The 27,505-nt window shown below is 41.4% G+C and overlaps 1 protein-coding gene across 1 annotated transcript in view; it reads right to left on the minus strand.

Annotated features, from left to right (window-relative positions):
* LOC149173984 (O-fucosyltransferase 7-like) overlaps positions 1–3,616 on the minus strand; it is a 75,567-nt gene extending 71,951 nt beyond the window's left edge. The window contains exon 1 of the mRNA XM_089420699.1: positions 3,476–3,616. Within this exon, the coding sequence (XP_089276825.1) occupies positions 3,476–3,616 (141 nt within the window). The remainder of the gene's footprint in view (positions 1–3,475) is intronic.
* Between the last annotated feature and the right edge of the window lie 23,889 nt (positions 3,617–27,505).

Below are 27,505 nucleotides of genomic sequence, written 5' to 3' on the forward strand. Positions count from 1 at the left end.
TTGTTAAATGATGGACGAAAGCTAGCTCAAAGAAGACTAATCTACTTGGCAAAATGAACTGAAAGCAAATCAAAACATGGAAACCCTAGGAAACCCTAATTTAACTAATCTAATCTCTATGATGCAAAGAATGTGAAGGAAACTTCTACCAATGATGCCATTACTTCTAATAAGTGAAAATGCATGTGTCTAAGTTATCACTATCTGAAGAAAAAATCTTTTTGTATTTTTGATTAAGTTGGTGGAATTATCATGCATGTGCTTCTAACTAGTTTTCCACTGTGCAGGGATGGATCAAGGGATGAAATGCATGGAAGAGGTCAGGCAGGTACAGAGAGGGTCTAAGGGATCCCTAGCATTCTTTCTGAGAGTTTCACAAAGTTTGGAGGCCATGCAACTGTGTTTATGAACTTCTACAGGAAGTCTCCAGGGGTTTCTACAGGATAGTCCTGTAAGTCTTCTACAGGATGTTCTGTAATTCTTCTACAGGATGTTTACGAATTGGATTTTTGAGGATGGATGGTTGATGGAAGATGCATGGATGGTTATGGAGGTAGGATGGGGGTCTGAAGTGACCTAGGAACTGATGGATGGAGTGGTGGGATGATGTGGAAGGATGACTTGGCTTGAAGGTGGTTGAGACAACAATGGGGAAGAAGGTAAGGTTACTTGGCAAAAGAGAAGATGGGAGATGAAGAAACAGACTTGGTGATGGAGGATCTGACCTGAACGAGGCTCATATGAATGAGGAGGTGATGAAGGTGATAGAGATGCCCTGCACAATGCTTATTCAAACAAATAAACGAATTCTTGCAAACAAACCAAGTCCTAGCTAACTCAATCCAATTGTTAATGAATGAGTAAACAGCAGCCTTGTTTGAAAAGAGAACCATATACATCACATGAGAAAGAACATGCCAAAAGATCTAAATTCATACATACTCCTACCAATCTATTATAAACATGAGAAGCTACTTGAACCATCAAAAGAAACCTAAGTAACAAAGCACGAATTAAATCTAAAGAGCAGATTTTATTTCAAGAACGCAGCAAACACATAAAGATAAACAAGGGAGGTACTGGGCACTTGAGATGGGCCCAACCCCAAGAACTACAGCCTCCCAAGAGCGATTTAGAGCTGGTGCAAAGCTGGATCCATCTTTATTAATCAAGAAATGAAAAGTACATCAAAACTGTCCATAAGGAGAGCTTGAGAATGAGCTGAAAGCAAAGCTAATCCATGGCCTAGAAATCGAACTACAAGCTAGCTAACTAATGGCTAAAACAAAATGACTAACTAGCTACCAAAAATGACTACCAACTAGCTGACCAAAATGACCAACCACTAGCTAACCAAAATGAGGCCCCAAGCCCTCTTATTTATACAATTTGAGGACCCAACAGTCCTCCTAAAAGTTAGGGACTTGGCTGCCCAAGACTTGGAGTTAACAGCAGTCCAACTTGACTTGCTTGGCTGCCCTTGTGCTCATTAATTTGGTGGCCTTTGAACTCCGAGCTGATGGTGGAGAATTCGAGGTAAGGGTCCATAAATGAGGGGGACACTTTCCTCCAAATCCTCTAGCTTGTGCTCCCACGAGTTTGGCTGCCAAGTGCTCATTAAGACCTTCAATTTTGTCTCCAAGTTGACCAAAAAGGCTACACAAAGCACCCATTAGACTTGTTGGCATAATGACTAACCAAATTCACTCTATTAACATAAAAATAATCAAAAACATGCAATAAACAAATGAGAATGGTGGATTAAGTCAAATTAGGAAGTTGAATGAGCCCAAATAATTTTACATTGTTGGGGCTCATCATCACCCCCCTACTGAAAGTGTTGCTCATCCTCTGAGCAACCAAATCTCTCCCCTTGTCCTTGATGGCCTTGGTGACTTCCTTGGCTAGCATTTCGGCCGATTTCTCCTTTGGCTTCCCTCTTTTCAAACTTTCCTGTAGAAACTGTTCTGTCTTCCTGTAGAAACAGACTCTGTCTTCCTGTAGAAATCGTTTCAACTGTTTTGGTCTGCTTGGTTGGGGGTTCCTTCTCCTTCCAGCTTTGCTGTGGCAACCTTCATCTTCTCCCCCTTGCTGCTCTATTTCCAGACTTCCTGTAGGAAGTCTTGTAGCTTCCTGTAGAAGTCTGCCCCATGACCGGATTGTGTCCATCTTTGAAATTTAAACGGCCCCTCTGAAAAATGGTAGCTGCATGCAGAGCCTCAGTCAATCTTCACTGATAAGTATATTGTGCGCACAAACCAAAGGCATGCATAGAAACCCATTATACCGGTCAGAGCAAAGAAATGAGTATGACATGATGGGCATGTAGCCAAAATATAAAATTCTAGAAACAAGTTTTGTCATCTCCAGCTTGGTGAAGAACTAGAATGTGGCATAGAGAAACAAGTAAAATGCTGAGGAGCCTGCGATCAAATAAGATCTCCACCACCAGTTGTAATCTTCACTGCACATTTCAACGTAGCACAAGATAACAGTGATTTCTGCACATGTAACCATGAGGATCACAAAGACAATGAACAGGAACCCAAATATACAGTAGAACTGATGCAGCCATATTGAAGTTAATCTGAAGAACAGTCCAATGGATACAACTCCAAACCATAAAAGGACTGAGGCAAACATAGTCTCGAAAGGAACTACACCAACTGATTTTTTCCATAGCAGTGCATTGAGAATAAAGAAAATGCAAAAGGAAATGCCTGGAAACAAGAATGTGGCCTTCAGCATGTTCCTCCTCTGTTCTGTGCCCCTGAACATCTTAGGTAGACGTGACAATGCATACCCTGCAAAGAAACCCGTAAACATCCATAATAGCAGCATAGCGGTCATTAAACTTCCACGGTTCAATGTTCGCATCATGATCATTACAACCATTTCGGAGAGAAATAAATCAACCATCAATGAGTTGATGATAGAGAACCAATTAACTGATTGTGCACACTTCAGTTGAGGACGTGGAAAGTGCAGATGAACAGCAGTTCATGAGTTTCAGCCAAGCCGCCTTGAATTGCTGCGTGATTTGGTGATGAGGTGGCAAAAACATGTGCGCTAGATTTTTCAAACTGCAGTGATGTTATGAACTGCATGTCTTCTTCTCTCTGTTAATTATTGGACGTCCTGTGCACTAGAGTTCAACAGATCTGCCACTAACTGTGCTTTCCAACTTCCACGTGAATGACTATCCACGCATGCTGCGTGATTTTCAACTGAGTGCTAGGGAAGAAAATCGGTTGAGCCTTGCTAATCCGTGGCTTAATCTCACCATTTCATTCATTCATGCAGTTTCCAAATTAATTTTATGCAATAGAAGAATGGGTTTGTCACATACCTCGAAGTTGAATGGCTGCCGTGAGCTGCTGTGGGCTGTCATTGCTGCATGCATTTGATTTTATGGTTGCATGAGGCTGGGCTGCTAATCTTTGATTGTGTTTTTCATGTGCAGGTGTCCTCTTGCCGGATCCAAGCTCCAGACGATTGTTTCCACGTTCAAGTCTGCACATCCAAGCTGCTGTTGCTGCATCTTCACCAAACCAGAACTTGTTTTTGACATCTCTCCCAAACGCCAAAGCGGATCAAGCTGAAACTCGGTGGGCATGTTCCTACCATCATGATGCATCTCCCATAGCAAATTCGTGATCAATGGATGCACGGATTTCGAGAAAATTGGAAAATGGCTGAAGATTTCAGAGCTTGATTTCTCGGAAACCGTGCATCAGAATTGGCTGAAACTGCTTGGGTAGGCTTCTATCACCCACATGCATCTCCCCATGAAACAGGTTTTGAAACGGATGCACGGTTATGGAGAGAATGCAAAAATGGCTGATGGTGATGGAGGCTGATTTCTTGGAAACCGTGCACCGGAATTGCATGAAACTGCTCAGGCATGTTGTCATCGACCTTGTACAATCCCCCATAGAAAGGTTTGTCAAATGGATGCATGGTTCTCAAGCTATGGCAAAAACAAATTCTGCTCTATGTGTTTTTGGCTTCAAGGCATTTTGCATGTGTTTGCATGGTATGACAAAATGAATTTTGGCTGTGATGCAGGTATGGAGATGATGGAGGAGGAGTTGGAAGATTGCAGGAGGGCTTATGAACCTTTGAGGAAGCTATCATGCTCGCCAAACCACATTTTGAAATGCATGCCTAATTTCCCACAATTTCTACAGGAAGATCCTGTAGAAGCACAATGAGAAGCAAAAGGAGGTGAAGAAACGATGGATGAAGGCAAGGGATGGACACACAAGTGCTTGCAGGCCTAACCAATAGATTCCCACCATTAGATTCACTTTTGAGATTGAATTTGGCTCGTCCAAAGGTTCTACAGGATGTTTCCTGTAGAAATTCAGAGCATCCTGTAGAAAACACAATTTTGAGGAAAGAAGCATAATGACATGAAAAGAATGATGGAAAAGTGGTGAGGAGTGGAAACATAGATGAGTGTAGGCCTCATGGACATATTCCAAGCCTTCAGGTCCTCTTTGGAGATCAATTTGGCTTTTTTGTAAGCTTCCTGTAGAAGATACGAAACTTCCTGTAGAAGGCACAAAACCTCCTTTGTCTTTGATCTGAGTGCTCCTCCTGTCATGACACGTCCTCCTTTAACCTGCAATGTCATTGCTACAACATGAACTTATTCAATGGAGATTAGCTTTATTTTTCCTTTTTCTTTTTCTCTTTTTTTTTTTGAAAAACAACTAGGGCGCCTCATAGAGGTTTTCACCCTAATTGCCTGCCTTGGGCGCCTCCAAGGGAGGTTTTCACCCAAAGATCTTTTTCTCTTTTCTCTTTTTTTTTTTTCAACCCATTGACCGCCTCATGGAGGTTTTCAATCAATGAGCCAATCTAAGGCGCCTCCGAGGAGGTTTTCACCTTAGATTTCTATTTTCCTCTTTTTTCATTTTTTCTTTTTCTTTACTTTTTTCCTTTTTTTCTTTTTTTTTTCCTACCCTACCCTACTTGAAAAAAAAAATCATTTTCAAGTATAAGAATACTTCCAATGGAGCCATGTGCACATCGAGATTAGAGACAAGATGATGTAAAGGCTCGGAATGCATGCTTTGACAACTATCCAACTTTCAGAGACAAAATGATCTGACTTTGAAAGTACAAAACATAGCTGAGGAAGAGAGTACTGCTGCAACTTAGTGACTGTCTGGAACCATGTCTCAATATAGCTTTGATATCCTTGGTCCTTTTGCTAATCTGTATCATTCTTCAGGTCACTTTCTATCATGACTTTCTCATCTTCCTCTTTTTGCTGATCTTTCTCTTGAGTACATGGAGGATTTAATGGTAACCATGAGGGATCTTTCTTTATCTCTGCTTCTGATGTCTTCTCTTTATCAAGTGCAACCCATGGTTCTTTGATCTCCTCTTTTGATTCTTCTTTTGCTTTTGGTCCTTCAATGCTTTCAAGATGATCTCTTTTTTGCATTACTTTTCCTGAGCTTTGGTGAACATCATTGAGCTCACGAGGAATCATTTGCACGTGTTGTGCCTCAGATTTGCAATTGGGTTGAGCTGCTCCATTACATGGTTTTGGAAATGGAGGTACGGGTAGATGAGTGGAGGTGTGAGTTTGAGATGGAGATGGATGGCATTGTGGTTGGGTAGGCATTTGGGGTTGCCTTGGTGGAGGAGGAGGCGATGGTTGTGGATGAGCAGGTGGTGGAGGAAAATGAGCGGGATGAGAGTTGTACTGGGGCCTCCACTCCTGATAAGGTGCATTCCACTGAGGCTGTGGCTGAGCATAAGAGTGAAATGAATGAGCAACTGGTTGGGCATGATATGGATCTGTGAAGGAACAAGGAGGATATGACCAAGGAGGAGGTGTAGACCAGGAAGGATGAGCAGGGGGATCCCAAGAAGGCATGAAAGTGGCTTGATAAGGGTCATAATAGGTCTCGGGTATCCCTTGCATCTCCTGCTGGTAAGATCTAGGTCCATGTGGCCTCCTTTGGTTCATATAATAGAGTGATTCAGTGGCTCCCTTGGCTCTTTGATATGCAACTTTGATTCTGGGCAAGGAAGGGCACTGATCTGTAGGATGGTATTCTTCACATACAAAACACACTTCTAGGGAGTGCATTGGACATTCGTTCCTGGGATGCTTTTTAAGGCACCTAGGACAAAAAATGACCAAAGCCCTCTTGGCTTCTTCTTGCTTCTTTTGGATCCGCAAGGTATCCAGTTGCATGGCAAGAAACTGCCTCATATCACTCTTGAAATCTTTGATCTGATTTTCAAGTTCATCTTTGGACAAGATGTTGCTCCCAACATCTCTACTTGTAGCCATTTGCTTCAGAGGAATGTTTTCTTCTTCTTCTCCCCTATAGGTTCTTTAGATATGTCTTGATGTCCACCCAGGGGCTCTTTCATCACAGCCATCGAAGAAGAACGTTGGCTGTGTGAAGCAGTGGGGGTGTTGTGCAATCATTTTTCTAACTTAGCTCTACTCCTACAAGGCATGAAATAGATTGAACTGCAACTAACTATCTTGCGAAATTGAAATGAAAGCAGGAAAGGACTAATCTATTTTGCTCAAATGAAATTTCAAGAATGAAATGCTAGGCTACGCTTGCGAAATTGAAACACTAATCTACGCTTGCAGAATTGAAATGCGGAATTGAAAGGCTATTCTAGGAAAGCAGGAAATGCTAATCTATGAAAGTGGGAAATACTAATCTAGGAAAGCAAGAAAGGCTAATCTACTTTTGCATAAATGAAATTGCATAATGGAAATGAAAGAAACTACTTAGAAGAAGGTTGTAGTAGAAAATAGAAGAATAGCAACAATCACCAATACTCTGCCGCTTCCCCGGCAACGGCGCCAAAAAGATGGTGAGCTCCAGTATTGTAGCAATAATGCTACAACTCCTGGGGCTTCCTGTCTCTTAATTTTCTCAACCCGGTAGTTCGTACAAACTTGGAAGCGGCGGTGCTATATGCACAAGTACTAGCTCTTGTCGCAGCTGTCACTTGGTCAGCTGGCACAAGTCCGCTAGGGCTCAAGCCAACTTCTATAGGCTCTCAGAAGAAGCTTGTTAAATAAAGGACGAAAGCTAGCTCAAAGAAGACTAATCTACTTGGAAAAAATGAACTGAAAGCAAATCAAAACATGGAAACCCTAGGAAACCCTAATTTAACTAATCTAATCTCTATGATGCAAAGAATGTGAAGGAAACTTCTACCAATGATGCCATTACTTATAATAAGTGAAAATGCATGTGTCTAAGTTATCACTATCTGAAGAAAACATCTTTTTGTATTTTTGATTAAGTTGGTGGAATTATCATGCATGTGCTTCTAACTAGTTTTCCACTGTGTAGGGATGGATCAAGGGATGAAATGCATGGAAGAGGTCAGGCAGGTACAGAGAGGGTCTAAGGGATCCCTAGCATTCTTTCTGAGAGTTTCACAAAGTCTGGAGGCCATGCAATCGTGTTTATGAACTTCTACAGGAAGTCTGCAAGGGTTTCTACAGGATAGTCCCGTAAGTCTTCTACAGGATGTTCTGTAATTCTTCTACATGATGTTAACGAATTGGATTTTTGAGGATGGATGGTTGATGGAAGATGCATGGATGGTTATGGAGGTAGGATGGGGGTCTGAAGTGACCTAGGAACTAATGGATGGGGTGGTGGGATGATGTGGAAGGCTGACTTGGCTTGAAGGTGGTTGAGACAACAATGGGGAAGAAGGTAAGGTTACTTGGCAAAAGAGAAGATGGGAGATGAAGAAATAGACTTGGTGATGGAGGAGCTGACCTGAACGAGGCTCATATGAATGAGGAGGTGATGAAGGTGATAGAGATGCCCTGCACAATGCTTATTCAAACAAATCAACGAATTCTTGCAAACAAACCAAGTCCTAGCTAACTCAATCCAATTGTTAATGAATGAGTAAACAGCAGCCTTGTTTGAAAAGAGAACCATATACATCACATGAGAAAGAACATGCCAAAAGATCTAAATGCATACATACTCCTACCAATCTATTATAAACATGAGAAGCTACTTGAACCATCAAAAGAAACCTAAGTAACAAAGCACGAATTAAATCTAAAGAGCAGATTTTATTTCAAGAACTCAGCAAACACATAAAGATAAACAAGGGAGGTACTGGGCACTTGAGATGGGCCCAACCCCAAGAACTACAGCATCCCAAGAGCGATTTAGAGCTGGTGCAAAGCTGGATCCATCTTTATTAATCAAGAAATGAAAAGTACATCAAAACTGTCCATAAGGAGAGCTTGAGAATGAGCTGAAAGCAAAGCTAATCCATGGCCTAGAAATCGAACTACAAGCTAGCTAACTAATGGCTAAAACAAAATGACTAACTAGCTACCAAAAATGACTACCAACTAGCTAACCAAAATGACCAACCACTAGCTAACCAAAATGAGGCCCCAAGCCCTCTTATTTATACAATTTGAGGACCCAATAGTCCTCCTAAAAGTTAGGGACTTGGCTGCCCAAGACTTGGAGTTAACAGCAGTCCAACTTGACTTGCTTGGATGCCCTTGTGCTCATTAATTTGGTGGCCTTTGAACTCCGAGCTGATGGTGGAGAATTCGAGGTAAGGGTCCATAAATGAGGGGGACAGTTTCCTCCAAATCCTCTAGCTTGTGCTCCCACGAATTTGGCTGCCAAGTGCTCATTAAGACCTTCAATTTTGTCTCCAAGTTGACCAAAAAGGCTACACAAAGCACCCATTAGACTTGTTGGCATAATGACTAACCAAATTCACTCTATTAACATAAAAATAATCAAAAACATGCAATAAACAAATGAGAATGGTGGATTAAGTCAAATTAGGAAGTTGAATGAGCCCAAATAATTGTACATTGTTGGGGCTCATCATGTACCTATCTGAAAACCCCTTTTCTCTGCCTTAATTCTGCCTCAGTTGTATAAAAGAAACTGTATTTTTTTTCTGTATCTGTTACATCATTTGAAGTTTCCCATTACAAAAGTAAACTAGTCATACTGTCGCCCTTAGATCTAGACCTGTCATAAGTGTCGTTTTGATCTTAGGAGTAAATTTGTTTGCTGTTGACAGTTGATTGCGCTTTTACTTTTGTGTTTTGGTTTGAATTTGTGAATTTCTAGTGTCGAAACAAGTGTTTACTTCAAAATCATAAAGTGTCGTAATCGTCTTTTTGATTTCAAAAAGAAACATGTTTGTGTTTTCACTTGAAATCGAATTCAAATTTGTACAACAGCTTTCTTGTTAGGCATCAATATTAAGAAAGTGAAAACAAATACATGCATTTTTGCATTTGCATATTGATAGTTTGTATGGTTTGATTTAGGAAAAGTGCATTTACAGTGTGCTCTATGCTCTTTGAGAAAAGATTGTGTCTTTCTTTTCCCCTTGTAGTTAGGATTTTCATTGTTGAAAAGAGATAAAAGCTTGCTTATCATCTCTAGACTGCATTTAGGAATTGTATCTACATCTCGTGGTGATCCAAAAAGGCAAACTTCTAAAAAATATCAACTTAAAATAAATTGAATGAACTTAACAACGCTTTGTAACTTAACGCACAACATAGAGGTCTAGGCTAGAGACGTGTTCCGGCGTCGTAAAACCTGGTGGCTGTCAGCCTCACTAATGGTTGGGTGATTCCTCCTGAGAGACGATAAGCGCCAGTACGGATTGTGCTCCCACGTACCATCAAGTATATATTGGGAGACCCCTATAGGCATAAAACCTTTATCCATAGGAAGCCGTGTCGGCCGCCCTACTAATCGCAATGCACTGAACACAGCATTCGGGAAGATTGACCGCCCGTACCTTAAAAAGTATTCTGCGGTTTTGCAAAAGGTTTGGCACACCCTCTACCTAGAACTCCAGAGCAGTCCCTTTCGTTCCTTTTCAGACTCGTTAACGGAAAAGGTCCATCTGAGCACTTGTCACTTCGGGCTCATTAAAAATCGAAGGAGACTAGAGTCATCTTTTGCTTTTTCTCGACTCTTTAAAATTGAAAAAGCAAGTTGTGTCCAAGCGTCGTTAAAATTTATTTTAAACAGAATATTCATACCCTTTTTCCTGCGTTGATCTTTAGGTTGAGAAAATGGAGCCTACCAACCAAGGAATTCCCCTTGGTGGAAATCCTAGTCCCTTCTCCTCTTGGGGAGATGTTGGTGCGCCCCATATGGCCACATTGTCGCTTCTAGGACTGACAATTGGCTTGCCGGTCTAGCTCGTCTTGACCAATGTCGTTTAGAACACCACTATTCCTGAGCATTCATATCAACAATTAGACCAGTCCAGAGTTACCCACCGGCCTTCTACTTCCTCTAATTCTTCCTCTCCTCCTTCCTCTTCGCTTGATGAGGCTGGCAAAGCCAAAAGTCAAGTTCATAAGGAGAAGAAGGAAAAGAAGAAGAAAGAGAAGAAGAAGAAGGAGCCAAAAGCAACTGGGGGCAAACGAGTGTCGTCTAATGAAAATCCACACACTGCACTGACCAGGCCTAAATTGCCATGTGTCATTTGCAAGGGAGACCACTTTCACAGAGATTGTCCCTGCATCCCTCGGATACTAAGGGACTGGTCTCCCCGTTTGCACAATCCGGTGGCGTCAACCTCTGATAGCCATGTTGAAAGCACATCGTCAACTAGCGAAAGTGAAGTCCCAGGACAAAAAGGGAGAGCTAGATCTCCTTGTAAACTGTGCGAAGGCAATCATGCCATCCACCGTTGTCCCTTCTTAGATGAAGCTAAAAGAGTTTTTGATGATCGTCCAGTTTCGCCGTTACGACTCCCTCCTGGATATAAGAAACTCTTGCCAAGTCCTTCGTTAGTTGAGAATCCAGCTGGCCCGCTCAAGTTGTCAGCTGAAGCGCCGGTCATTGAAGATCAACCAGCTGAATCCATACCCGACGAAAGTCAAAAGGTCGAGGCGGCAGTTGACCCGGTCTTTCCTTTAGAGGTTTTATCTTCGAATGATACAGTCACTGAAGAGGATAAAGATGACACCATCTAAATTCTCTTCATCAACACAGACTTCGACAAGCACGGGGGCAATCCACCCATTCCTTTATCGCAGGAAGGAAGTTCGTCAGAGCGATACCCGGCCGTCTACTCGGTCCCACCACCAAGCAACCTAGTTGTCTCCTTCGACTGGAACCAACTAGGCAGACCCCGTTTGCGAGCAAGCATACCATTCAGAATTATCGTCCAAATATACAGAATGGTCATGGCTGGCACCATCATTGATGAGGGGGCATCTGTGAGTATCCTTTCCTCTATTACTTGGAAAGCGCTTGGTTCGCCTTCGCTTTTTCCTGAAATGAGAAATCTGACAGGCTTTGATAAAGGAACCAGTCGACCTTTAGGGATCCTCCCCAATGTGCCCATAACATTGAAAGGGAAGACCATTCAAATGAACATGATGGTCGTTCAAGGACCCTTGGATTATAACCTACTCCTTGGACGAGACTATATATATTGCATGGGAGCTATCGTCTCCTCACTCTTTAGAGTAATGTGTTTTCCGCACGAAGGAAGAGTGGTCAAGCTCGTGGACCAGCTATCATTTCCTGGATCACACATCACAAATAGTCATATACCATCCCTAAGTGGTCTCTTCACACAAGAAATGTCTCAACCCATGGTCCGTCCTCCTGATGAGCGCGAGTAATTCAGAGGGATATGACTAGAACCCAGGGGGCATGCATCCTGGTCTGCTTCGACAGGAAAACTTCGGGTATAGGGTAGGTTTCCGCGGGAGAATATGACTAGTATGTACCCCGTCCGTGATTGAGATAGGGGTTATTCTAGAATAATATTCTTTTGTTAAAGTTATGTGAGTTGGCGGGCTTCGTCGCTCACCTTTGTTTATCTCGGTAGACATCGCCGAAGAAGTGTTTTGTTTGAAAGATTAACAGAACAATCTTTGGGTGACCTGAAAGAGGTAGGCCTCTCTCGGTAAAACAATTGTTTTGGCGAAAGTATAGTAGAGGTAACCTTGAAACTCTGTTTTATACCTGGGAGCATGCAAACCTTTTGGAGTGCAAGCAAGGGGCGGCTATTTATTTTTAAATTTTTAGGTCCTCCCTTTAAACCCGTAGGTCTAACCCTTTAAACTCGTAGGATTAGTCGTTTCCGAACTTGCATAACGAAAGGATGAGGGGCATAGCTTTGTAAGGTGCAAGCTCCATAAAAAATGGCATCTTAAATGAGACATTCTTATCATATGACTGGATTAATCGAGCAGTTTTAGCACATAGTTCATGCTCGTTAAAAAATAAACATAAAATTGAGCAAGTGTTTCAACCCGCGTTTAAGCTCGTTAAAAAATAAACTATCCTCCGGTAAATAACCACCGTGAATGTAACATTATCAGCCATTAAAGCCTTGGTCGTGTTTGCACCGTCACCTCCACTTTTCCATTGGCCGATCATTCACCTCCATATGATTGTTTACCTATTTTGAGGAACAGCTGCGAAGAGTGATTTCACTAGCCATCCTTGTGACACTGCCGTGCTTGGAAAATTCCAACCCTTACCTGGAATCAGTTGCTACCCATTTTATCACTCGTTCCTCAAAAGATGAGTCTTCTTTAAGCTCTTTTCATTTGACTCGTAAAATATGAAAAGATTGCCGAGTTTTGGCCTTCCAGCTCGTTAAAGCGACAGGAAGAGCTATCCCTCCTCTAGATTTTAATCTTTTTGGACTTGAGGGATTATTGCACAAAAAGATCGAGCGTTTGTTTTGTTTGGCTCATTAAAACTATCGAAAATTCATCTGTTCTGTATTGTTTTATACTTTTTCGGACTTAAGGGATTAGATGACGAAAAAGGAACTCTGGAGTTAACTTTACGTACCTTTTCAGACTCTCTAAAAATGAAAAGGACCGAGTTATCTTTGTCGTTAGACTCGTTAAAAAGATTAATAGCGACAAACTTGTCTTTAGACGAGAATGAGTTTCAATAACGCTAGGCTCATTAAAACATAGCGATGGGTTTGCCCGAAGGGCAAATTATAGAACAAGCATATGTTATCCTCCTCAAGCTTGAAAAAAATAAAGAGGTACTGGTCAGCAATGACTGGGGAAAAATTGGGGAGAAACTCAAAGAACCTTTATTGGTAGCAAGTCGCTCTTGAACATGACACTTCCACTCCGTGCCTGAGTCGGGTTGGGTTGTTTCATTCACCAGTCACATCACCATGGTCTCGCCATACCATCCACCTTTGGGGTAAATGCTACCAATCCATCATATAAGTGTCACCGATATGTTCAAGAGAAGTCATCCAGAGAAGTCAACCATGTCCCATCCACTACCATACATTATACTTCATTCTTTCATGATCGCCACCCTGAACCATATATCATCAGATTGTTTTCACCTCCATCAAAATCATTTGCTCCGTTCCGTGTCATTGATGTGGGATTCATCAAGGCCTTCCTTTGACGGATCGCTTCTTGTCGACATCAGCTCATTATCCAAGAAGTTGATCTAGGAACACCCCCCTCAGTACTTTGAAGATTGCATGCCTCAATGGCAAGTTTCTCACTTACGGCGACATGTATACATCAATGACCTTCGACCGAAAGATTTTGCATGGTGTTCGACGCCAAGTCCTTTATTCACACCACGTGAATTGTACTGCAGTACCTTGAGGGTCATTATCATTATCGGTGATTCCTCTCGCGCTTGTTAACAGTTTACATCATTGACTGGTAATCAAGCGATGTCTTTCCATGTTCGACTTCAAAACATTTCTCACATGGATCGACTTGTACTTAGAGTGAATATCGGACGAGATTGAAGACCCCGGATCTAGTTTCATCCATCCGGGCTGCGATATATATTCAGGAAAAATAAAGACATTGACATGTACAGCACTGCAGAACAGATAATCATCCTACCAAAAGGATGATGATTTCACCAGAATCATCAGTCTACCATCAAACGATTGTCTGTCCTATGTACATAAAATGAATTTATGAAGCATGGCATGGGAATGCCTGCCTCAGCTAGATCATGAAAACAGTATGAAAAATAATGTATTGTATTGTATCTTATTACAGGTCTCCTCCCAGCATTGAAAGAACTTCGGATCCTCCTAATAAAGCATTTCACCCGATAAACGGCCTCATACTTTAGGGGGCAACTGTTATTGTTGGTCAGGTAAATCCCCTCTGCAGACAGAGGCGATCCCACTAGCCTAAAACAGAACTAGCCACAATCAAACCACGCTGCTACGCAAGTTCCTAGTTATGAATCAAAGATGAATTAAGAAGACCAACCTGGAGTCCAACGCTATGATTGAAGCAGAGTTGATATCCCCGCTCCCTCGCTCCAGCAGATCATAAACGAACACCTGCACATGCAAAGGAAGAGACATATACCAACATAACATCTATCGAGGCACAACTATATTTCAGTCAGAAAGGAAATAAATCAACACATCACCATAATAGACAATGAGATTGGAACTATAATAGCAGTCGCTCATTCATTAATAACAAACAGGAAAAGTTACAACCATGGTTCTGACGTTGAACCTCTCCTGGCTGGGCGAGTAACTATATGTGTCTTGCAATGCATCTCCTCTCTGGCAGCATAACCTCTCTAGCATTCACTAGCATTCCTCCAAGAACTCAACATCTAACACTCCATGACTAACGATTATCACTACTATCACTAACGACTAGCACTATCTTGTCAAATGCACAAGGACAAGCTTATATAGATGAAGAAGGGAGGAGGATACGATGAACCGGGACACCTATTGTGGATTAACATTATCCCCAAAAGCCATTAAAGATGGAGATAGGATAGAGCTCGACATAAGACTGATTTTTTATCCTCAAAAAGCTCCATGTAATGAAGGAAACAACAGTCGGACGTGCGTTAAGGCAAAAAGCATGACCAAACTTGGTTGGCGCGACTGTTGCTCTAAGACAGAGCGCCAATGGTCGCGCCCTCTTTTGAGGATCTCCATGATTGGCGCGGGTAAGATACTGTGGACCTGCGCCAATGGAAAAGGAGAATTTTTTAGGGATAATCTGTAGAAGGTGTCTTCAGGGAACATGAAGTACATACTCAGGGGAACATAATGCAAGTGTTTTTAGACTTTGTCACTTCTTATAACTCCCGGGATGAGTCCTCCAAGGTACGACAAGAGGAGTAATAGGGATGGTGACAAATTACTGTGTAATAGATGCCCCCTAAAGCATGAAGTCCGAGAGGTGGAGAGGGGTGAAATGCTTTACAAGAATACACAAGAACCCATATAGTTGCTGTCGCCGAGGATCCATGTTAAGAGACATGACTGATAGTTCAATTACACAATGTACTTGGTATGGTCGCAACCATCCATAAGAGAGTACATAAATAATCTAGATCCATAGTATGGATGCAGTCATCTGGTTAGGATCAATGAATTGACTCAGGTATGGTCGCAACCATCCAGTGAATGAGTCAAGTATCAAAAATCACGCCTGGATTACAACAGACACAATCCAGGGTCTTGCGCTCCATCTCGACCCAAACAAGAGTACAAGTTCAAGCATGTGAATATATGAACATGCATGAACATCGTCTGATTACCAGTCAATAGTGGAAACTGTTAACAGACGCGAGAAGTACCACCAATAATGACAATGGCCCTCAAGGTACTATAGGTACAATCTACGGCGTGTGAGTTAATGATCTGAAGCCGAACACCCGTAGAATCGTTCGATCGGAGGCCAATGATGAAAACCTCATGTTGAACACGAAGAACCTGCCATTGAGGCATGCAGGCTCCAAGGCACCGGAAAGGAGTCTCTAGATCAACTTCCTAGATAATGAGTTGAAGTCGACAGGAAGTGACCTTGATCGAAGGTGGGCCATAATGTTTCCCACATCATCGACATGAGATAGAGAGATAATGTTGTGAATCAAGATTGTGCGAACTATCAGAGGGAGGTTGTTTCTTTTCAGAGGTCAACTTCTCTTGAACATATCGGCGGCACATTAATGGAATCGGCAGTATTTGACATCAATGTATCAAAGGTCATCATGACGAGGCAATGAGTGGATGATAGGTCAAATAAGGTACCCAAGTCCATGGAAGCAAGTGAAAGATATGAGATGAGATATCCCCACCCCGGACACGAAAGCAGAAAAGTGCCATGTTCAAGAGCGACATACTGCCGTCACGGTAATAATTATGGTTCAAAAATTTTCTTTTCCCCCCGCCATTTCTGGCGAGTACCCCAGTTACTTTTAACAAGCTTGATGGGGATAGCATATTCTTGTGTTGTGACAAAATCCGATGTCATTAAGTTTTAACGAGTCTGACAAAGGAATAACTCGGCGTCTTTTCATGTTTAGAGAGTTTAAAAAGACAGCAGAAAAGGAAACTCCAGGGATGTCCTTTTTCGTAAAGTTGTGTCTCTCGGGCCCGAAAAAGTATAAAATAATACCTGAAAGAACCGCCCGATCATTACGATCGAGGAGTACTTTTCATAATTAGTGATTTCGACCTGAAAAAGTAAAAAAGCGGTCAAAACCACATCGTTTCGTAACCATTAACGAGTTTGAAACGACAAAAACCCGGTAATCTTTTTATGTTTTAACGGTTGACAAAAAGAACTTAAAACGACCGCCCCTTATTAACATTTAACGAGTCAAGAGGAGCAACTCGGCCATCTTTTCCTCTTTAAATGGTCAGAAAAGAGCTGAAAGCAGACCTCCATTTTTATTTTCTTTAACGAGTCAAAAAGGAAAAATACTCGGCAATCTTTTCATATTTTACGAGTCGGAAAAGAGCGTAAAGATGACTCGTCCTGAAGGAACGAGTGGTATAAAGGGTAGCGACTGGTTCCGGTAATGGTGGAACTTGCTCGAAACATGTAAAGGTTAAGAGGTTGGCTAATAAAACCACTCATCGCTGCAGTTCCTCAGGAAAGGATAAACAACCAGGTGAAAGCATATGATCGGCCAAGGAGATGGAATGAAACAACCAAGGCTCATCTAGCAGGATTTAACAGATGAAAGGCAATCACGGGATGTAAATCAGGTATGGGTTCATTTTTTACACAAGCTTGAACCATGGAGAACTTTGCTTGGATTCGGTTTCATGTTTACACAAGCGTGAAACGAAAAACTATGCTTGTTATAAGTTTGCATGCCCCCAGCATGATAATGGAAATCGAGGTACATGCCCCCCAAGCTTCATGGCATTCACGGAGTGGATGGAATGAAGCTTCACTCTCAAAATCTATGAAAGACTCGACTTGTATTTTACGAGATCTTAATCAAAAGACTCGATTTGGAAAGGGAGTTGTTTCATTTTTTAATGAGGGTGACACAGTAAAAGAACTATCCTCATAACCCTTGTTTCATTTTTTTAAGGAGCTTGACATAGGATAGTGAACTATGCTCCGACAGACCTAGTTTCATTTTTTAAGGAGCTTGACATAGGAAAACGAACTATGCTCCAACAGACCTATTTTCATTTTTTAAGGAGCTTGACATAGGAAAACGAACTATGCTCCACCCGACCTAGTTTCATTTTTTAAGGACTTGACATAGGAAAACGAACTATGCTCCACCCGACCTTCATCATAATGAACAGGAAGTCGGGGCTTCCAAGAGTGCCTCTCCCGGTGGGATGTCAACATCTCAGAATTCAGGACCCAATGCCCCCAGGACACTATGCACAACGGTGGCATTGCTGGATACAGGCATGGGATAGGTGGCCACGTAGTTGACCTGCGGTGGGGCAGATGCAACTGGTGGATGACAACCAGGAGGGGATGATGACTGCGCAGGAGGGGACTGTGGACGAACAAACGATAATTGATCGATAGTCACAATTCTTCCATCGTGTGGAAAGCAAACCACACGGAAAAGTGAAGAGACAAGGGCCCCCATGGCATAAACATAGTCACGGCCAAGGAGAAGATTGAAGTCTAAAGCACCTTGGGTAACCCATACGTCTAGATAGACGGTCTTGCCTCCCAAAGTAATAGGGAACTTTGGAAGGAGCCCTAATGGTTGGCTAGTTCTTCCGTTAAAAGCAGTCAGATTCGATGCTACGGGCACAAGCTGTGGGGAACCCAAAGCTTGCCAAATAGTGGCAGACAGAAGACTAACAGATGTGCCCTCATCCAAGACAGTGCCAGGTATTGCCTTGTCATAGGCGTGTACCGTGACCCAGAAAGGCACATGGGATGGGAGGCGGAAGGTAGTCAAACGTCTCCAGTCGAAGGAAACGACTGAACTACTTGGTGGGGGAATCGTAGGACTCTCGGAAACAGCTGGGATAGGAGAGTCATTTCCAGACTTAGGAGAATCTGAGGAGACGAGAAGAACATGAGAATGCTCTTCCGAAATAGAGTGGTCGGCGGGTGGTGAACTCGAGTCGACACTCTTTCCGACCAATGGTTGGTCTGGAACAGGCTTGGCAGAGCCAGATTCAGGAAGAGGAGGCTGGACAAGAGAGGAATCTTGGTTGATTTCTTTGTCAGCAAGGGAATGTTCTGCAGTTGCAGAAAGACGTTGATAACCAGTAGGAAGTTGGGTTGAGGGAACTGTAAGACTTTCCAATACAATAGAGGCTCTATCCATGAATGGACAAAGGTGAAGGGGATGATTGCCTTCACAAGGTTTACAAGGGATTCGAATCTTCTCCTTTCCCTTACCGTTTCCAGGTGGTAAGGTAACATCGCCATGATCTACAGAGGACGATTCAGGGTGGTCCGGATCATGAGACCATACTTCTAAAACCCTGGGAATGCCAGGACAATCGCGGAGAAGGTGGTCTTCCTTGCACAACTTACAAGGAAATTTGACCTTCCGCGGAGGAGCACAAGGTGGCTCGACTTGGGTTATACTTTTAACCTCTAGTTTAGGAGTCTTCTTCTTCTTTGTCTTCTTCTTCTTCTTCTTAGCCACCTGGTTACTAGAATCCAGAGGTTCACCAGGCAAAGTAGAAGATGAGGACGCAGCATTAGGCGAAGAAGGGGAAGGGTCCACCTTGGAATCAGCAAGACGTTGTTCAGGTGGAGAAGGTGGTGGTTGACCCGAACTGAACGGAGGAGCACTAGAGGGTATCTCAAGCTCCTTCCCGGTAGATGGCAGGTAATCTTTTGTTCGAGTACTGATATTGATGGGTATCGTTCCAGCCATAAACACTTGAGAACCAAAGGAAGAGGGAGGCTGAGTAGGGTCAACCACCATTTGAGTTTTTTGAGTGTGTTAGGTGGGAAAGGGCTCTTTGAGCATCGGAGGAGTCCCAGGGGTGCCTTTTAACAAACGATTAACTTCGGACCGCCTCGAGCAATCCTTGGTATAGTGATCCTCATCGCAGATAAAACAAGGATACTTGGGTTTGCGTTTAGTGCCGTCCTCAGGTTGAGGTTTTGGGGTTTCCTTCTTGGGTTGATCTGGCTTATTGTTCAGTTTCCCTTTCTTCTTTGCTTTCGAGGCTTTGTTTTCCATGGTGGTTTGGACGGCATTGACCTCGGAAGTAACATTCGAAGTGGGTATTACCTGGGAGGTGGGTTCATTCAGAGCAGAAGTTATCACACTCGAGACCACCGAGTTTGAAAACAACCATACGGGCAAACCGATGGTTAACCCAGGCAAAGACAAAGTTGCGATATATTGAACACCGACATTTCCAACAGAAGGAAATGGACTAGGGTTTCCATCAGGAGGAACACCTTGGCCGGTGGGCACCGGGAAGGCTGCCATTGAACGAGAAACAATCCTACTCAAGCTAACGCAAACAAAATCTAATTGGGTAGATGTTATCGTGGCCAATAAATTTTAAGACACTGAACTTAGCCTTTTCATTTTTTAAGAGTCGAGAAAAGGATAAAAGATGACTCTAGTCTCCTTCGAATATTTAATGAGCACGAAGTGACAAGATGCTCACAGGCACCTTTTCTTTTAGGGAGTCCGAAAAGGATCAAAAGTGACTGCTCTGGAATTCTAGGTAGAGGGTGTGCCAAACTTTTCGCAAAACCACAGAATACTTTTTAGGGTACGGGTGGTCAATCTTCATGAATGCTGTGTTCACTGCATTGCGAATCGTAGGGCGGCTGACACGGCTTCCTATGGATAAAGGCTTTATTCCTATAGGGGTCTCCCAATATATACGCGACGGTACGTGGGAGCACAGTCCGTATTGGCACCTATCGTTTCACCGTGGAGGAATCACCCAACCACTCGACGATAAACTACCAGGTTTAAAGACGCCGGAACACGTCTCTAACCTAGACCTCTAGAGTATTTGCGTTATGTTCCAATGCATTGTTATGTTCATTGAGTTCATTTTAAAGTTTATCTTCGATTATGTTTCAGTTTTTGGTCCTACCGTATGTGATATCTCAAAAACTTCTTAAATGCAAACTACATGCCAAAATTAAATCATTTGATTCGATGAATTATATCTACAGGAGGGTTGAGATTTTTTCACAAATGAAATGATCACTCAACAAACAACAAAGATCCTAATGCAGCTAATAACAAGAAATGAAATTTTTTCTTTTTCTTTTTAATAGCAACAAATAACAATAAATGCTAACTAATATGATGCAAAAGATTTTTTTGTTTTTCTTTCCTTTAAGATGGCATGATGCATGTAAATTTTTTTTAAGAGATATGCACAATCCAAGTTCACTCAATGAAATAGAACCAATTCTGAAACACCAAAATGAACCATGCAAGCAAGGAAAAACACAAAAGACTTTCACTGAACCATGTAATCTAAGTTCGAATGAAGTCAAGTGAAATCCAAAGAGGCTAGAAGTGAAGCACTCAGAGTATAGAAGATCAAGCTTTAACAAATCACTGGATAGGTGCAGAACACAACCAACAAGCTGACTGGATAATCAAGAGATCGAAACTTCCCACAGAAGGCTAGACATGCAAAGTCACTAGATGTCCTAGGGCTGAGACAAAAATCAATAGAAATAAGCAAACAGCTGAGGGATAAAGGCTAAGACCAGTCAAGCAGAGGTTCAACACAGTTCCAGAGGCTGTAAGAGATATAAAAAGAGACTGAAAGAGCTTTCCACCCACACACAGGCAAAATTTATAGAGCTGGCGCGACTGTCAGCCTGCAACTTGCGCTACAACAGGATTGGCGCGAGTTGCTTTTGAGCAACATGCGCCGACTGGCGCGACTGTCAGAGAAATAACCGCGCCAATTAAGCTTGCCGGCTAGAAAAATAAATGATACGACCTCAGGTCGGGTTGACAGTGCTCAGATGGGTCAAACAGTAAAGAATAAACTGAAAACTGACTCAGGAAGCTCATTCACTCAAGCAAGCAGAAGAAAATTAACATGCAAGACAAATTCTAAATAGCTTCTCCCCAGTGGAGTTGCCAAATTGTTGGTCAGGTAAATCCCCTCTGCGGACAGAGGCGATCCCACTAGCCTAAAACAGAACTAGCCACAATCAAACCATGCGGCTACGCAAGTTCCTAGTTATGCATCAAAGATGAATTAAGAAGACCAACCTGGAGTCCAACGCTATGATTGAAGCAGAGTTGATATCCCCACTCCCTCGCTCCAGCAGATCATAAACGAACACCTGCACATGCAAAGGAAGAGACAGATACCAACATAACATCTACCGAGGCACAACTATATTTCAGTCAGAAAGGAAATAAATCAACACATCACCATAATAGACAATGAGATTGGAACTATAATAGCAGTCGCTCATTCATTAATAACAAACAGGAAAAGTTACAACCATGGTTCTGACGTTGAAACTCTCCTGGCTGGGCGAGTAACTATATGTGTCTTGCAATGCATCTCCTCTCCGGCAGCATAACCTCTCTAGCATTCAATAGCATTCCTCCAAGAACTCAAGAAATCAACATATAACACTCCATGACTAACGATTATCACTACTATCAGTAACGACTAGCACTAGCTTGTCAAATGCACAAGGACAAGCTTATATAGATGAAGAAGGGAGGAGGATACGATGAACTGGGACACTTATTGTGGATTAACATTATCCCCAAAAGCCATTAAAGATGGAGATAGGATAGAGCTCGACATAAGACTGATTTTTTATCCTCAAAAAGCTCCATGTAATGAAGGAAACAGTAGTCGGACGTGCGTTAAGGCAAAAAGCATGACCAAACTTGGTTGGCGCGACTGTTTCTCTAAGACAGAGCGCCAATGGTCGCGCCCTCTTTTGAGGATCTCCATGATTGGCGCGGGTAAGATACTGTGGACCCGCGCCAATGGAAAAAGAGCATTTTTTAGGGATAATCTGTAGAAGGTGTCTTCAGGGAACATGAAGTACATACTCAGGGGAACATAATGCAAGTGTTTTTAGACTTTGTCACTTCTTATAACTCCCGAGATGAGTCCTCCAAGGTACGACAAGAGGAGTAACAGGGATGGTGACAAATTACTGTGTAACAGTTATAGACATTTTTGTGCCTTACAGCTTTGAGCATGAAATGTCCATAATCCAAGGGATCCAAAGTCCCTAAAAGTGTTGTTCCTTCCCCTATAGGAACAAGGTCAACCAATGACAGCTTCTCCCAGAAGTTCTCCACCAAAAACCACTCAGAACTAGTCAAATCAGGATCAATTCAGAAGCTCCACTAGCTGCCTGCGTTGCAAAGGACCCAAATACACTGGCTAGGTGCGTTGCAATGCACTTGAATGCACTACCCAGGTGCGTTGAGCGGGAAATGAGAAGTGGTAGAGTCATTCAACGAGGTGGAAAGACCATGGAAGCTTCCAGAATCTTCTCCAATGACACTTGCCTCACTGAATTCGAACAAGTGATGAGTAAGAGGCTCTCAGTCTCCAAGTGGAAGCAAGAACTGATAGAGAGAAGCCACAAGTCAAAACATAAGCTGACTCATCCTCTCTGCTGACATCTATATATGGATCCCTCATCCTAGAGATCCATAGGCTGGAATTTTGTACTTTGCAGAGAATTACTGTTGGTTTGAGATTGAGATTAGTACATTGGGTGATTTATGCTTTGTTGGAGGAGAGGAAGGGATTCCTTTGCTGGGAGGTAGATGCTGGATCCGGACTCACTTGGTTGTATCTCCTCTTGGACTTTCTTATCATATCAATAAAATTATTTGAGTTTCTCCTACATGTTGTGTATCAATGATGTTTTGTTATATTTGCATGTTTAGCTTAATATGATCCTGAGCTTTTTATGAATGTATATCTATATCTTCGTGTAGTTTCTCTCTCTTGTGATCTTGCAGGAATTCGGTGAAGCTGGGCCGGTAAGGGAGCAGGGAGCTGGGAGCTATTGAAGAGAGGAGCGATTGGATCAACAAACTAGCGAAAGACACAGGTTAGTTACATCCTTTCTCCTCATTTACATTTCATAAAGAAGAACACTCAAGTAGTTTTCCTTCTTTGTTGCTAAGGCACTATCACACCTTAGAGTGGGATAGGGGCGTTATGAATAGATACTTTTCCCAACAACAGTACCACTCAGTATGCATCACACCTAGCTAGTGTAGCAGTCAGTATGGTTTAGTTTATGCCATTTCTGGATGGTTTTTCAAGTGGAACTTTTGGGGAATGATGTAATCAGATGACCATGTTATTTTACGGTATGAAACAACTCTTATAGGGGTTGAAGAGCCATAGTTTATCGACATATAAGATTGGGGTTGAAGTGCCAAAATATGTCTATAACAGTTGCCCCCCTAAAGCATGAAGTGTTAAATCTTGATGTCGGGTGAAATGCTTTATCATGAGGATCCGAGGTTTCAAATTGGAAGGTGACCTACATAAGTTACAATACAATACATCATCATAATATAACTTTTCATGATCTAGCTGAGGCAGACATTCCCATGTTCAGCTTTATAAATTCATTTCATGTACATAGATCAAATAGTTGCCTGTAGATGCAGACTGGTGATTCTTCAAATGTAGAGTCATCATCCTTGGCCCAGATGACCATCTGTGCAGCTTCTTTGTACATTTGATGTCTTTATATCCCTGAATATATTGTAGCCTGGATGGATGAAACTAGATCCGGGGTCTTGAAACTCATTCAATCTTTGTTCGATGTACAAGTCAACCCATGTGAAGAGATGTTCTGAAGTTGAACATGGAAAGACATTGCCTGATTACCAGCCAATAATGTGGGTTGTTAACAAATGTGAGAGGAATCACCAATAATGATAATGACCCTCAAGGTACTATAGTACAGTTCATGTGGTGTGAGTATATGACCCGATGTCGAACACCATGCAAAATCTTTCGGTCAAAGGCCATTGATGTCAACCTGTCACTGGAAGTGAGAAACTTGCCATTGAGGCATGCAAGCTTCAATGTATTGAGAGGGGTGTTTCTAAGTCAACTTCTTGGATAATGAGCTGATTTTGATAGGAAGTGACTCATCGTAGGAGGGCCTTGATGTCTCCCACATCTATGACACGAAATGAAGAAAATAATTTCTGGAGGTGAAAACAATATGATGATACAAGGTTCACGAATGGCGGTCATGAAAAATGAAGGTTGAAGGTATTGCACTGGATGAGGCATTAACTGGATTGTGGTTTATCAACTGAATGACTTCCCTTAAACATGTCAGCGACACTAAGGTGGATCGGTAGCTTTAACCCCAAAATATGGATGGTGTGGAAGACCAATGGTGATATGACCAACAAAAGGAATAACCCAACCCGACTCAATAATGGTGATGGAGTGAAAGTGTCATGTTCAAGAGCGACCTGCTACCATAAATTTCTTCAAGTTTTTTCCCTTTTTCCCCAATCATTACTGACTAGTACCTCTTTATTTTTTTTGATCTTGAGGAGGATAACATATGCTTGTTCTATAATTTTCCCTTCAGGCAAACCTATCACTATGTTTTGACGAGTCTAGCAACAGTGAAACTCGGTCTTGTCTAGAATTGAAAAGCTTGTCGCTATTGTTTTAACGAGTTTAAAGAAAACCATTGAGGATAAAGAAAACAATCTAAGAATAGTTAAATATAAATTAACTCTGAATATAATGACAATTTTTTGTAATTCCTTTTCCACTCTTAAAAATAAAAAAATTCTGGGCTTATTCAAGCTTTGATTGGTTGGTATAGATAAATAAGGGGGCTTCTCCAACTTAGCTTTTAAGTTTACTCTATTGTCACAGGTAGTGCCTCTGCTGCTAGCAGACATTTATAGTCTCGATAGGGTTACCTTTTAGCCATTTAATTATTCATTGTCCCATCCATCTAAGAGTATAAATTTTGAAAGATAAATTCCAAAAGATATGTATACACATATTTTCTCTTTTTTGTGTTTTCTATTCTGTCAATTTCTTTAAAATATAAAAAGCCATTGTCCTGGTTTGGTGGCCAGCTATTGACAATGCCATTCACTAGTTGTAATTGAACTCAAGAAGTTGGCTCGTGATGAGACCCCTTGTCTTATGATTATAAGCCATTACCTTGTTTTGTTATGCAGCATTGGTAATGTCAGTTTAATTTGTTCCCTATTATCATGGTAAGCAGGTTCATGATGAGATGCCTTATCTTTTATATCAGACATATTTTGGAATTACACTCTGAAAAATCATAAACTTAGTGGATGGGGTGAATGAATTTTTCCTTAAGAGTTTATGGATGACAATTTTGGAGTTGTAGATGCTAAGTTTGGAAAAGTATTTACCTTTTTACAAATAACCTCTCTCAGCTCTTTAAAACTTGGAATGATTTATAGTATTTTCAAGGCTTGTGAATATTTTACAAATCTAAAAGAGGTTCTCAAAGTTTTATGTTTTATCTAACTTTCTAAAACTATAGTCTTTTCCTTAAAGGTTTCCATCTATCGAAAGTAAGTATTTACAATATTTCCTTAAAGAACTTTCCAATAGTAAAAGGTCAATGGAAGACTATTTACAACCTTATTTTCTACAAATAAAAATTTAAAATAAACAAAGTTCCATAATAAATATTTACAGGTAAGAAGGGGTTACCTCCTTAAGTAAAGAATTTCTTCAAGATAAGCCCATTGACAGGAAGAGAATCTCTCTTTCCTGATAGGTCTTGCAATATGAACATTGATGAGCCTATCTTCTCAATGATTTGAAACGGCCCAAGCCACATCTTTTGAAATTTAGCATGTTTGCCTTTGTATTCATGCGCTTTGTCCCATTTCAAAAGAAGATCACTAATTTGTAAAAATTTTGGGCAGGTATAATTTGCATCAAAAGAAGATTTAATGACCTGTTGATGTTTTGCATGTGTTATTTTGGATTTTTCCCTTCCCTCTTCTAATTTAAGGATTTGATCATATCTTAATTGAATAGAAGACGCGAGATTTTCTTCAATAAATTGCATTAGGGCTAGATATGGGAGTGCTAAGTTTGTTGGTATTACACCTTCTTTTCCATACACTAAGTTGAATGGAGAAGTACCTATTGAGGCCTTCTAAGTTATGCAGTCTGCCCATAATGAAAATATCAAAGACTTGTGCAAATTCTTTTGATTCTAGTCAACAGTTCTCTCAATGATCTTAATAATATTTTTATTGGTTGATTCTGCCAAACCATTACCTTGAGGGTAGTAGTTTGCAGAATATTTTAATTTAAATCCTATCTTAAGAGAACATTCAAGTATGGTATTTCCAGAAAAATAAGATGCATTGTCAAAAATGAGGGCATTAGGTACACCAAACCTTGTAATGATGAATTGATCAATGAATTCAATGATTGCTTTATAATTGGCCACCTTCAAAGGAATTTCTTCTACCCATTTCGTGAAGTAATCCGTGGCTATAAGGATATATTTGTGCTACTTGGAAGTATGTGGAATAATCTCTCCTATGATATCCAATCCCCATTGTTCAAATGGTTGTTCAATGTTGACTGGCTGTAAAGGAAACGCTAGTTTCCTTTGTCTTCCACTGGCAGTTTGGCATATTTTTTATTTCCTTACATAGTCATGGGTGTATTTAAATAAACTGGGCCAATAATATCCAACATGTATTATCTTGTGAGCTATTGTATCACCTCCAAAATGTCCACCTACTGGACCATCATGTAATTCCTGCAACACCTTTTATGCTACACGTTTTTCAAGGCATATTAGCAAAATCGAATCATAATTTCTTCTAAATAACACATCATCGATGATTTCAAAGTGTTTTACTTTTAATCTTAAGGCACGTTTGTTTTGTGAGAGAGACTAGGAGGAGCATATCCATTTTTTAAATAAAAGACCGGATCTGCATATTGAGATTTAGAATTCATGATACTTATCTCGTTTACTTGAAGAGCATTATCTAAATCTTCATGTTCTGGAATTTTTGAAGCTCCTGCTAACAACCTGCAAAAACCTTGACCTCCTACAATTTTCGTTGGTTTAATATCTAAATCATATTATTGTAATGTTGTAACCCAGTTGGCTCTCTTCTCTCCTACTTCCCTTTGGATTAGCAATTGTCTCACTGCCGAGAATGGGACTATTACTTTTGTATGAGTTTTTACAAGGAAAGACCTAAAGTGTTTAATATAT

Source organism: Pinus tabuliformis, chromosome 4_1 (assembly GCF_031772625.1).
Source record: "Pinus tabuliformis cultivar Carrire ecotype Pingquan chromosome 4_1, CPIR1, whole genome shotgun sequence".
Taxonomy (NCBI): Eukaryota; Viridiplantae; Streptophyta; class Pinopsida; order Pinales; family Pinaceae; genus Pinus; species Pinus tabuliformis.